Below are 13,672 nucleotides of genomic sequence, written 5' to 3'. Positions count from 1 at the left end.
GAGCTGCAAGTCACAGCTGGCTGTGAAGATGGAGAAAATTAATTCCTGTGCAGGCTAGATAGGGTATGGAGTGGTTTAAGGGGATTAAGCTGTTATGTTTTGAGGAGATAACTCTGATGCATTGCAAGAAGGTCTCATTAGCACAGAAAGCCAGTTTAGTTCTGGGCTATAAAATAAGATGTTGTTGTTAGACTCAACCCAGCCCATGTGAGAGCTACCACATCCAAAGGTAAGAGCTAACACATCCAAATCTGGATTTTGACATGTTCAGAGGAACAACAGCCACCCCAGGACTCACCTTCCTCCTGCTCTGCTTTACCTGTGTGCTACTTCAAGGCACCCTGCTCCTTACTGCACTGGTTTATCTGCAGATGCTTCTGTCAATGGATGTTCTGAGCTGCTAAGGAAAAAATCTCTTCTAAGGGGGGAAAAATTCTGTACTAGAGAACAGATCATTACAAGCAAATTGTTTCAATTCCGAGTTTCTTTCACTAAGTGGAATAATTTCCTCACATAGTAGCGAAATCACTTCCATGTTCTTCAACAAACAAATCTCAAATCCCTGTAGAGAACTCCTTTAACAACAATGAAGAGAAGTTTCATTCCTGAATTCCCAATATACAATACACAAAAGAGCACAAAAGTGGTACGAACTGTTACATTTCAAACAGGCACTGTTTCAAATAACTGCAAAACCCAATGCTCTCTTCCCTTATCCTACAGTTACTTTGGGGCAAAGTAGATGATAGTTTAAGAACTCACAATATAACCTCCATGCATGCAAAGCCACCCTACACAAAAATTAAATAGGTCCGGGGCAGTTCCCCACACATCAGTGGGAGGTGAGCTCTTTCTGGCTCACCCAGGGAAGTGATTTCCCATAGATGCAGGGTGGTTATGGAAGAGATTTAACATCAGCTGAAACCAGGACAAGTGAGGCTGAATTGGCAGTTCAAGGAATGTTTTACAGTCACTTGAGGGTTACTAGTGGCTAACACTTGTTTCATTTGGCAAGCGTTTGGCTTATGTGTAAACTTTTTTGTTTTACTCCAGGTACCAACAGTCTTGAAAACCTGGGGCAAGTGTCATTGAGCTGGTTTCTTGGATGCTGCATGTTATGAATATCCACTTTGCTCACAAGCTGATAGCAGCAATTAGAATCATGTCTTATAGTCAGTGTGCCATTTATCACAAAACACTTGAGGGACTTTCAAAAATTATGCTCAGGAAAAAAGAGAATTGCTTCTGCCATTGAAATGCAGCTGTATAGCTAGGATGTAAAGCAATGCTGCTCCACTATCCACAGCTACAACACGCTGGGGCTCACAGAACAATGCCGATGACACCAAGCTGTGTGGTTCGGTTGATACGCTGGAGGGAAGGAATGCCATCCAGAGGGACCTCGACACGCTTGTGAGGCGGGCTGATGCAAACCTCATGAAGTTTAACCATGCCAAGTGCAAGGGCCTACACGTGGGTCGGAGCAATCCCAGGCACAGCTACAGGTTGGGCAGAGAAGAGATTGAGAGCAGCCCTGCGCAGAAGGACTTGGGGGTGCTGGTGGATGAGAAAATGAACATGAGCTGGCTTCAGTGTGCGCTCGCAGCCCAGAAAGCAACCGTATCCTGGGCTGCATCAAAAGGAGCATGACCAGCACGTCGAAGGAGGTGATCCTGCCTCTCTACTCTGCTCTCGTGAGACCTCACCTGGAGCATTGTGTGCAGTTCTGGTGTCCTCAAGAGAAAAAGGACATGGAACTGTTGGAACAAGTCCAGAGGAGGCCACGAGGATGATCAGGGGCTGGAGCACCTCCCATATGAAGCTAGGCTGAGAAAGTTGGGGCTGTTCAGGCTGGAGAAGAGAAGGCTGCGTGGAGACCTCAGAGCAGCCTTCCAGTATCTGAAGGGGGGCTCTAGGGCTGCTGGAGAGGGACTCTTCATTAGGGACTATAGTGCTAGGACAAGGAGTAACGGGTTCAAACTAAAACAGAGGAAGTTTAGATTGCATATAAGGAGGACGTTCTTTACTGTGAGGGTGGTGAGGCCCTGGAATGGGTTGCCCAAGGAAGTTGTGAATGCTCCATCCCTGGCGGTGTTCAAGGCCAGGTTGGACAGAGCCTTGGGTGGCAGGGTTTAGTAGGAGGTGTTCCTGCCCATGGCAGGGTGGTTGGAAGTGGAGGATGGTAAGGTCCTTTCCAACCCGAACTATTCTAGGATCCTCTAAAGTGTGTCTCTGTGGTCTCAGGAGGTCACGTAACGATTGCCCAGTGTCCCCCAGGAAGCTGCAGCCCCTTCAGGGCTCGTCCCCATCCCCTGCTCACAGCAGTTCTGGAACTCTGGGGTGATGTCACAGCCGGCGTTACAGCGGCAACCGCCCGTGCCCAGGCAACAGCACACACCTTCACCCCTGAGCCCACACTTTTGCCTCGCTCCCACCTGCGTGCTCCATCCCATCTGCCCTGTTCCTGCTCTGCCCTCCTGCCCTACTCCCAGCCCTTTTCGTTCCTTCTCGTTCCTACTGCCCTGTTCCCTGCCCCTCGGGCACTGTATCCGAGGCAGAAAATGCAGAGCCAAGTGAGGCTGTGCGAGCAGCCCATGGATGTAGACATCAAGGTTGTTCAACACGGTTGAGCAGGAGGAGCCAATGGAGGTGGACGAGCCGATGGAGGTGGATGTGGAGGAGGCGATGGATACCAGCTGATGAGTGAGTGGTAAGGCAGCATGTGCCCCCCATCCACTGCTGGCAGTCAGGGTGGGTCGGCTGCTGCTGCGCTGGGGCTGGGGCTGTGTGCGACGGCCCCGCTGCAGGGACGTGGTGCCCGGTGGCCTCATCCCGGCGGCACAAGCGCCACCACCGCGCTGCCCTGCGCTGCCTCTGGGACGCGCGAGCCCAGTGTGATCGCGTAGAGCCCGGCTCCCAGCCCCAGTCAGGGCTGAGCCCTGCAGCAGAGTCCCGCTCTCCTCAGTGTGTGGCAAACACAATGACCATCAGTAGCCTCACTGAAATGACCTTGTGCTGCCTGTTTCCAGGGCTGGTCGACAGGGAAGTTTTCACGCTGTTGGATGTTTTCCGTAGAAGAGTTCCAATTTTCGTTCAAGATTGTTGCTGTTTTAAGAAGATTGTTCGTTTTTCACATAGGACTTGTAGGTTTAGGTAGAATAGGTGTAGGTTTAGGAATAAGCATTGTTCTTTTAGGTAGAATAGGTGTAGGTTTAGGAATAAGCATTGTTCTTTTAGGTAGAATAGGTGTAGGTTTAGGAATAAGCATTGTTCTTTTAGGTAGAATAGGTGTAGGTTTAGGAATAAGCATTGTTCTTTTAGGTAGAATAGGTGTAGTTTTAGGAATAAGCGTTGTTCTTTTAGGTAGAATAGGTGTAGTTTTAGGTAGAAGAGTTGCATTTGTGAGAAGAACGGTTGTTCTTTGTCGTTTATTTTGTTTATTTTTTGTTGTTTTGTAAATACATTTCTTGACGTTCTCCTGACCCAGTCTCTCTTTGTATTCACTGCGATCACACGTGGCTTTGGCAGACAAGTGGTTTCCAGTTGCTCTGAGCTCCCAGGGCTGGAGGGGCCATGGGGGCTGGTGCTGGGTGCTGGGGCACCCCAAGTGTCCTCACGTGGGCTCCCTGCCCTGGCAGAGCGGCTCTTTCAGGCTCTCTGCAGCTGTGGGCAGGGATGGGCACGGGCCAGGCACCAGAGGTGAGGGTGCTCACACCGACTACTTGGTGGCTGCAGGGCACCTGGTCTGGTGCTGCCATCGGGCACAGCCCGGGCCAGCGCTGACCAAAGCTTCTCGGGCTGCTCCTCAAGCTGGGGGAAACACGGCCACGTACAAGGCATCAGTCATGGAACCCCAGAATCACGGCGTGCCCAGGCTCGCGTCACTGCGGGGAGCAGCCTGCACCCGGCATCCTCTTGGATGCTGCTGCTGCCCAAACCAAGCCTTTTCCCCCTTCCGTCCCTTTCTCCCACTGAGTCCCTCGGTCCCCATCCCGCACGCTGGGAAGAGGGTCTGTGGCTGGAGCTGCTTTGGGATACCAGGTGTTGGCGGCTGCAGCTGGAGCCATGGTCACCTGCCAGTGCTGTCATGTGGGACCCTGCAAGCCGGCAGGAAGGGGGAGCGGCCAGCAGGAGAGTGGCAGCTGGGTGCAGGGGGAGCTGCTGCGTGCATGAGGTGTGCGTGCAGACGGGGACGTGCAAGTTAGAATCATAGAATAGAATCCTAGAAGAGTTAGGGTTGGAAAGGACCTTACCATCCTTCAGTTCCAACCCCCTGCCATGGGCAGGGACACCTCACACTAAACCCTGCCACCCAAGGCTCCGTCCAACCTGGCCTTGAACACCGCCAGGGATGGAGCATTCACAGCATCCCTGGGCAACCCATTCCAGGGCCTCACCACCCTCACAGTAAAGAATTTCTTCCTTATATCCAATCTAAACTTCCCCTGTTTCAGTTTGAACCCGTTACCCTTTGTCCTAGCACTATAGTCCCTAGTGAAGAGTCCCTCTCCAGCAACCCTAGAGCCCCCCTTCAGATACTGGAAGGCTGCTATGAGGTCTCCACGCAGCCTTCTCTTCTCCAGCCTGAACAGCCCCAACTTTCTCACCCTAGCTTCATAAGGGAGGTGCTCCAGTCCCCTGATCATCCTTGTGGCCCTTCTCTGGACTGGTTCCAACAGTTCCATGTCCGTTTTCTCTTGAGGACACCAGAACTGCACACAATGCTCCAGGTGAGGTCTCACAAGAACAGAGCAGAGGGGCAGGATCACCTCCTTCGACGTGCTGGTCACGCTCCTTTTGATGCAGCCCAGGATACAGTTGCTTTCTGGGCTGCGAGTGCACACTGAAGCCGGCTCATGTTCATTTTCTCATCCACCAGTACCCCCAAGTCCTTCTGCGCAGGGCTGCTCTCAATCTCTTCTCTGCTCAAGCTGTAGCTGTGCCTGGGATTGCTCCGACCCAGGTGTAGGACATAAGCAGCGCCTCCTGGAGGAATAAGCAGGGTCTCCTCTCTGAACAGACTTGGAGTGTGTTTGCAGAGGTCCCGTTCAAACAGGCAACGTTCCAGCACCGCTTTGCTCTGACAAATGCTGCTCTCCTCAGAGCAGCAGCTGTAGCTCTCCTCAGGAGAGCTCTGCAGTATAGCTCAGCAGAGAGCAGAGCAGAGGGGCCATCCAGAGTAGTGTGTGGCCACCCAGCCAGTTCTTTATGCGCCGAGTGGTCCACCTATCAAATTGATGTCTTGTGGATAGATTTTTAGCAAAGAATGGCCATGTTCCCAAGTCAGCAAGTGCCTGCGTGGAGCTCGGCATGAACCGAGGATGAAGGAGGACGTGGGTAAAGAAGCAAGTGCAGATGGGGACATGAGAGTTCAAGGTGCGGAGCTGTAGCAGGGCCCTCCTGAAGCAGGCAGGCCTGGACACACACTGCTGGCACCACATCTTGTGCTGCCCTCGCAGCCTTCGCTGTGCGTAGGGCGCAGGTTCTGGCACGGGCTCACCCGAGATGGGCACGCCTGGAGGACGCGGCTGAGCAGGGCTGAATCCCAACCCCATGGACGCATCCCAACTGCAGCACAGGAGCACTGCTCAGGTCGATCACTGACTGCTTGTGGGACAGGGAAGGAGCACAGGAGGCGGTCCTGGCACATCTGGAGGTGGCCAGCACAGGCTTCACCCATTTTATTGATGATTTAAGCACCAAAGTGTCCTACTGTGTCCCACAGAGTCCTACTGTGGGGATCTGTTACAGACCTCCTCATCAAGAGGACTCTGTGGATGAAGCACTCTATAGGTAGATAGGAACAACCTCAAGCTCACCGGTCCTTGTTCTCATGGGGGACTTCAACCACCCTGATATCTGTTGGAGGGAGGGTAGGGCCTGGCACAACCAATCCCAGAGGTGCCTCGATTGTGTGGAAGACAACTTTCCTTCTGCAAGTAATAGAGGAGCCGAGAAGGTGAGGTGCCATACTTGACCTCGTGCTCATCAGGAAATATGATGCTCCAGGGCAGCCTTGGTTGCAGCCATCATGAGATGGTCGAATTCAAGAGCCTCAGGACAGTGCCAAGAGCACGCAGCAAGCTCACTGCCCTGGGCTTCAAGAGAGCAGACTTTGGCCTCTTCAGGACCCTGCTTAGGAAGGTTCCATGGGATATTGCCCTAGAGGGCAGGGGGGCCCAAGAATGTTGGCTGATATTCAAGGATCACCTACTGCAAGCTCAGGAGTGTTGCATCCCAACTAGAAGGAAGTGCAGCAGGAGGGCCAGGAGACCTCCTTGGGTGGATAAAGAGCTGCTGAGGAAAATTAGAAGGAAAAAAGAGGCTTATAAAAAGTGGAAGCGAGGACAGGCAGCCTGGGAAGAATACAGGGATGTTGTCTGCTGTCATGTGGGACCCTGCAAGCGAGGTCCTTTCCAACCCTAACTATTCTATGATTCTGTTATTCTATTTCCTTTCAATACTCTAGCCCAACTCAAACAATTGCGCTTGCACTTAACACAGAATGCTGTTGCACTGCTATACTTAACTCCAAATACATAAAGATGCTAAACATTAACCTATGCCTAACACTTCACCAAGCAAGAATAGATTAGTGTTAAGAAATAACAGATTAGTTTGCCTCTAAGAATCTGTTTTGTCAAATGCCCCATAGAGAGGTATTAAATTAAGCTTTCTGCAATGCCAAAGCTGTTTCTGTCTGCACTTTCCCAACACAATTCATACAGCTGCAGAGCTCCCACTGCCTGCACTGTTTAAGGGTCCCAGGATTTATTTGTCAGGTTTGTTCTCCTTTGCAGGTGCAGGGAGAATGCTCAGATCTTCTTGTTTAGCGCTGTGATCGGAGCTATCATGGGAATGGTCCTTTGTAACACTGTAGTACACGGGTGTGGGGTATGGCACAGGGTTCTCAGCACTCTTTGCTTCACACTTGCATAACTTCCTAAAGGCAGCCCTGAACTTCTGTGACATGAGGTTGTAGATGATGGGGTTGATCGCACTGTTCAGGTAGATGCACAGGCGGCAGAAGAGAAGTAACCAGATGTTCAGGTACGGAGGGTCTGTGAAGGAGTTCACCACCACTAGTGTGCGATAAGGCATCCACAGAAGGGCAAAGAGGACCACCACGACAGCCAGCATCTTGGTCACCTTGATGATGGGGATGTACAAAAAGAGAAATAGTCAGATGGTGCTAAATCTTCAGCAGAGCTTTGCCACCCGGAGAAATGGTGCAGACAGCTAATTCAGCCTACACATTACTTGCATCTCTCTTTAAGCACTTTAAATAAGCATCTGAACCATTAGGCTATTCCTCTGTAAATCCATTCTGTCCATGAAAAAGTCTTGCATAAATAAACCTCTTAAACTATAGGTTTTCATCTGCCATTGAAGAGCCTTTACAGCTCTTTAGGACAAGTATCCACCAGCCTGAAATGGGTTTCGATGGGCTGTAATGTATTACCCCCCATTAGGGGTTAATAATGGGAATTTCTAGACCAGAAAGAAAACCTGAAAATTGTACATAACAATAAATCAACGGCGGAAATGTCCTAGTTTTGGGTGGAAACTTGTCCAAAAAGTGGGGACCTAAGTTTTGGGGTGCCATTCGAGATATCTCAACTCCCTGCCCAGGATCTCCTGGTTTCCTACTGTTCCAGGTAACAAACTTCTAGTGCAGAGTAGCACTGGGAACAGAGGAGACTGTCTGGAATCTTAGACAGATTCCTACTTGTGCTGGTATGGAAGTTACTTAGCTAATTGGTGTGGGTTATTTTAATTTGCAGCACACTAGGGAAATACTACATTAACATATAAGAATACACTGATAATTTAGAAGTGAGCCGTAATTGCCCTTGGATCAAGTCAACCTGGTTTAAGAATATGGGGTTTTGTGCAGAAACTCCAGTGATCCTAATAATTTCAACAGCTATTTCTGCCAGGTGACACCCATCCTCCAACAAATACTTATAGAATACACATGTCCCCAAGGAGGAAAGTATGAGTAAACACTGATGCTGCAAGCATATTAAGGCAGTGGCGTTTCAAGACTCAGAGGGGGAGTTGTGCAATAACTATAGTTCTTGATATGGAAATAAGCAGTTAGATCACATTCACAGTCTCTCAGCTTTTCTTGGACTGCCTTTTTTTTTACTTCATCACAAGCAACTACGCCTTCCTTTAATGCTGTGAGCAGAAATCAGGGGTGGTTGGTAATGGCAACAAAACTTCCCCTACACGAAAGGGACTGTTATCAAGCTGAGGCCAAAATAGAAGAGTTTTGCTGCGTGTGGCTTAATGGGAATGTGAGGGCACTACCCAGAAGAAGATCTTGCAGTGATACAGTGAGTGCTGAGGCTTTTGCTAAGACTGCACCATGTCTGCTGTGGTCTGCATTGCAAGACCTGGGAACAGAGAGCTCCTGATACCAACTCAGCCCAGGAAGGAACAGATTTTGCTTCACCAGCATATGCCACATGAGCAGTGCTTATGGATGGGATCCATGTTCCCTGAGCTTTTATACCCCTAGCTCTGCTCTCTGGCAGGTTTCTGTATGGCTGAGATTCTCCTTTAAAGCTAACACATCAATAATGTTCATGTGCTGCCTCCTAGACTGAAACATCTTTGGCTTTTGGGCTGTTGTAACTCTGCCTTGTTTGTGAAGAGTGATGTGAACTCTGCATTCAAATGACAATACCAGGGGGAGTGTATCCTAATAAGGCTGAAAAGTAAGTTCATTCCAGTCCCTTCTGAGATCAAGAGAAATGTCTGGAAAAGAACCAGTGATTCATCTGCTTTTTAGCCATAACTGCCCTGCTTTTTGGCTGGTGGTTATGCAAATGCCAGCTCACACAGCTCCCACTCAAGCAAGCTCCCAACACCTTCCTCCATGCCATAGATGACCACAAAGTGCTGTCATCTAAAGAGTGTTTCCTGCTACACAATCTGCAGCCCAATGAAAAAGCTGCCTTTATCTTGGGAGGGAAAACCGTCTGGAAAGAGCACCATGAGGACTTATTACCTCCATCTCACTAAATGCCTTCAGTGCTCCCTGAGGATGCTGCGTGCAGCCCACAGGCTGGAACAGGCAACCCTGCCCTGAGCTTGCTGTAGGATTGAAATTTGCCTTTTCAAGCCAACCATTCATATGGACCATGCTCTCCTGGATGCAACTTCACAAAGCTGTGTTGACACAGGATGTCTCCTCTGGATAAAACCTAGCAGTCTATTCCAGACTCACTCCCATACATCCACTGTGGGGAAAGAAATCTCCAGCGTTGTCTGCATCCGTGGCCAAAACCTGCCCCTGTGTCTTTCCTCAGCCTACATTGCTGAGGCAAGTAACTATAGTGCATTTGAGGTGCTCTGACCTTACTTCCGGTGTTCACATGCAAAATGAACCTAATCATCAATCAAAAGAGTTTGGGACATTCATCCTTAACTGGAGTAGTCCTGAATGATGGCCCCCTAAAACCAGCTTTGGCCCCCAAAAGCCAGAGCTTTGCTGTAGCCTCAAAGCATCCCTCAGGGGAGCACCATCTCAGGGACAGCAGTCTTTCTGACAAGTGTTTTACAACAATTCTGTTGTACATAGTGTGCACACAACAGCTGTAAAGGGGCTGTGGGTAGAAGCAAGACAAGAGTTTGTAGTAAGAGGATTTCTTTTACTAGAACAGTTGATATTTAGCTGAAAACCATTTTTGAACACATAAACCAGTGTTGTTGCTGGATGGCCAAGGGTATCTGGTGCACAGACCCCCAAACATATCCTGGGTCCCTATGCCAAAGCTACAGGACAGCTCACCTTCCACCTCCACAGGCCAAGCCCAGTGTAACTGCTAGAGCAAACCCACTGTGAGCATCCTTCTCACTCCATACAAGAGGATCAGCATCTTGCATCCCCGCACAGCCCTTCCAACCCATCCCCTCTCCCAGCGCAGTATCCAGTCTTTCCCCTGTCCAGGAGGCCACAGACACTCCTCCCCAGCCAGTGTCACCTTTCCTAGTCCAAGCACCATCAACCCGAGCCGCAGCATCCTTTTTATTAGGAATCCCGCTCCCTCTAGTGGTCCCTCTCTGGCAGGTGAAATACGTGCTTGGAGGTGGCTGGGTTTGAGTCTGGGACCCTTTCTCCTACAGGTGATAAATACAGCAAAACTCACACTTTGCATTGTCCTGCTCAGGAGTTCTGAGTTTTAGAGGCACCAGTGATGGAGCCATAGCAGTAGCTGCTCTGGAAGGAGAGGTCCATCCACCCGTGCCTATAGGTACTGCCTTGTAGCATCCAGAGACCTCACTGCCAAACACCCTGCCTGAGGCTCCCGCAGCAGACAGCACCCCTATAGTATTCTGCAAATGCTTTTGCAGAAGTCAGGACTTGCTTTAAACCTTTCCGTGCTGGAGCAAAAGGAGAAAAAGCTGAACTGGAAAGAGTTACAAGTTTATGAAGAAATACAAGTTCTCTGGGCTGCTTGCTTCCTCTCCATGACTCTGAATCTTTTCTCCTGGAGAAGGGAGGTTCCTGTACAAGTCAGGCAATGAGATACTGAGTTGGATACATGAGGACTTTAGGACAGGCTGAAGCCTGTTTCAGGCAGTCTGGAAATCACAACAGAACTGATGATTTCAAGAATTCAAGCCAGATTCCCAGATTTAGTCCTTTCCCTTAAAATGAACTATGTTTCTGCCTACTCAGAGTCTGAAACTAGAATGGGATGGCCTTCTCCAAGCAGCCAGCTAGCAGGCAAGAGTGTCCCATGTCTAGACACGGACCTGTCCAAAAGAGACGGGGCAAGTCTCTGTCCATGTGGACAGAGAAAGAGGAGAGACGAGGGCAGAGGAAGAACAAGGGCAGAAGGAGGTGAAAAGAGAAGGAAGTGGTGGGTGAGCTGACAGCTGAATGACAGAGGAGTCACTGAGAGGCAAACACACCACTGTGACACCAAGGTGCCTTCCCCAACCAGGCCTGGGCTTGTGTCAGCTCTTCCTTCCCTTTGCCCTCTAAATCTGAGGTTGCCTGCCCAGGACTCTGTCTAACAGGTAAGTCCCACTGGCATAATGTGACCCATCACTCCCCTCCCTGGGGAGGCAATCAGCAATTGATTAGCCAGCAAACATTCCTGCACTCCTGCCTCTCCTAAGTGATGCTGGAGCCCTGTCCTACCTCCAAGCCCAGCCAAAGCAAAGGGAGCCCATCTGTGCTGCCAGACCCCAGCTGGGTTTGGGGATGCTTCTGTGCAACAAACCAATCCTCCCCACTTTCCCCACAAAGGGAAACAAAACATCGGGACACCCCATTCCCTGCCAGAATGCTGCTCAAAGCACTGAGCCCCATGCAGCCCAGTGTGCCCCAGCCCAGCAGGGAGCACCTACCTGCTTGCGGGAGCTCAGAGGCCCCCTGTTGCCCCAGCAGGAGGGCTTGAGGGAGCTGCCCACATGCATGGAGCCTGGGCAGGAGTGCTGCAGGCTGGTGGGCAGGGGGCTCATGAAGAGGATGCGGGCAATGAGGCTGTAGAGGACAGTTGCCAGCCCCAGTGGGATGATGTAGAAGACAGCAAAATCCAAGAAGTAAATGGGCATGTAAAGGCTCCTGGAGACCCGATAGCCACAGCTGACTTGTGCCCCATCTGAGAAGGTGACCTGGGTTGTGTCCACCAGGAAGAACCACATGAGGCAATAGGCAGAGGTGAAGAGCCACAGCGAGGAGATGATGCGTTTGGCACGGGACACGGTGCACAGGAGCTGCGCTTTGATGGCATGGCAGATTGCGATGTAACGCTCAACCGTGAAGGCGGTGATGGACCAGGCAGAGATGTTGATGCCCAAGTACTGTAAATAGGTGATGCAGAGGCAGCCGGCGTAACCGTACACCCAAGAAGCCACCACTTCCGAAATGTTGGGCAGCCCAGCTGCCAGCAGCACGATGAGGTCGGCCACCGCCAGGCTCACCAGGTAGCAGTTGGTGGGGGTCACCATGTCCTTGGTTCGCAGCACCACCAGCACCACCATCACGTTGCCTGTGATGCCCACCCCGCAGATGATCAGCACCAGCAGGATGGTGACCACCTGCAGCTCCAGGGGCTGCCGGGGCATCCTGCCCAGCGTCTCATTGCCGCTGCCGCCCAGTGCGGCTCCTGGGCTGGCTGAGCCGTTCTCCATCAGCTCCCAAAGTCTTCCCTGGCGGAGCTCAGCGCAACCTGCGGCAGGGACCGGGATGGGAGCCGCTGCCCCCCCCGCCCCTCCCGGTCTTGGTGCCCGCCCAGGCTCCTCCCTCCCTTTTATCCTACGATTCACCCCAAGTCTCGCAGCCGCCCGGTTCCTTGCACCCCCTCTCCTGCAGACACCCCCCCCCCCCTCGGCCGGGAGGGGCGGGGAGCGAACAGGACCTCCCCAATCCCCGGGACCCCCGGGGTGTCCAGGACCTCCCAGCCGCAGGCACCACCAGGGACCGCTCAGAACCCCCCAGATCCCGAGACCCCCCATCCGCCTCCCGCCTGCAGCACCCGCCTGCTCCCGCAGGGTCCTAGCGCATCCCTGAGCTGAAGAGGTGGAGGAAGGAGCCCAGGCAGGAGCCGGGGGTAGCGGGCTGAGAGAGCCGCAGGGGCTGAGAGCACCAAGGACTGTGGGTGCCTTGTGTCCCCAGCTGAGCCACAGGCTGCACAGTTCCTCCCTGGCAAGGAGAGATAAAGATGAGGGGTCCATCCTTCCTCATCCGCAGGAGGATGAGACCAGGTGATGCCACGGAGACCCATGGTCGTTCCTGTTTCCCTTGGGCTGGGGCAGAGGACAGTTACCCAGGACAATTACCTTTTCTGGGGGACAATACACATGAGGCAGCGCCCTCCTCATGCCGTCTTCCCTGCAGCCACCCCTGTCACAGACACGCATCAGTGTCACTTCTTTGGGGAAAGGCTTACCCAGTCTGGGCTGAGAGATCCCTTATCTTACCAGCAATGAGGCTGGGATAGCATGGTCAGTCTAGGAGATCCAGTGATGGTCAGTCTGGGAGATCCAGTACTTTTCCTAATGTTCAGCAGTAGCCAGAACTTGCTGCCAGCTCCATGCTTGCCCATCATCTCCAGTCTGTCAGAAAAAGCATTTTTAAATTGAAAGAGCAATTGTGTTTGCAGACATAAAATGCTAAGGAACCTCTAACCTGTGGAGTGGAGGAAAGGACAAGGGAAAAACTTGTCTTTTCATTAGATTAGATTTCAGCTAGAGGCAGAAGTGTCCCATTAATCCCAGACACTGAGGCGCATATCCAAGATGTGAAGGATCCTCCTGATGCTGAGTCGTTCAAGTCCAGCCTTTCACCGGTGAATTCCTCAGCCTGGGCTGTACAAACCTGGGTGGATAAAATGGCTTTTGCCACGGCCCAGGGAGCAGCAGCTTGTCCCCAGGCTGTGGCAGACACTTTCCCCTTTTCTCTGGGAAACTTTATGCCTCTATTTAGCTCCACGGAGGACAACCCTTGTAGTTTTTGACTCCCTACCATGACATTTCACTCACCTTTGGGTCAGTTATAAAGGACAATATTCTCTTCTCTTTCCATAGGGCTGCAGTGGCAGCCTGCACCAGGGCCAGCCTCACAGCTCTGCCCTACAGCCCTGGGCTGGGGATGCACAACAGGTCCCATCCCTGCACTTGGAGTCCCCTCTAGGCTGCACTTTGCTCT

The 13,672-nt window shown here is 51.6% G+C and overlaps 1 protein-coding gene across 1 annotated transcript; it reads right to left on the bottom strand.

Moving 5' to 3' along the window:
* Nucleotides 1-6,708: 6,708 nt before the first annotated feature.
* Nucleotides 6,709-12,286, bottom strand: LOC130611427 (thyrotropin-releasing hormone receptor-like). Its single transcript, XM_057432137.1, has 2 exons — nt 11,371-12,286; nt 6,709-7,149 (listed from the first exon to the last, which is right to left on the bottom strand). The coding sequence occupies exons 1-2, from the start codon at nt 12,154-12,156 to the stop codon at nt 6,772-6,774; spliced, it is 1,164 nt and encodes a 387-aa protein (XP_057288120.1). The 5' UTR covers nt 12,157-12,286; the 3' UTR covers nt 6,709-6,771.
* Nucleotides 12,287-13,672: the final 1,386 nt, after the last annotated feature.

This window comes from Pezoporus wallicus, unplaced genomic scaffold (genome assembly GCF_028554395.1).
Source record: "Pezoporus wallicus isolate ANWC-B61680 ecotype Strahan unplaced genomic scaffold, APGP_CSIRO_Pwel_v1 contig_10810, whole genome shotgun sequence".
Taxonomy (NCBI): Eukaryota; Metazoa; Chordata; class Aves; order Psittaciformes; family Psittacidae; genus Pezoporus; species Pezoporus wallicus.
The sequence above is the reverse complement of the archived record's forward strand: the minus strand, read 5'-3'. Positions and strand labels throughout refer to the sequence as shown.

Excerpts from the sequence above, each read along its gene's own strand:
- LOC130611427 (XM_057432137.1), bottom strand. The coding sequence starts at position 12,156 with ATGGAGAACGGCTCAGCCAGCCCAGGAGCCGCACTGGGCGGCAGCGGC. Across the intron at positions 7,150-11,370 it reads CTCTGAGCTCCCGCAAGCAG|GTGACCAAGATGCTGGCTGT; the intron begins GTAGGTGCTCCC and ends CCCATCATCAAG.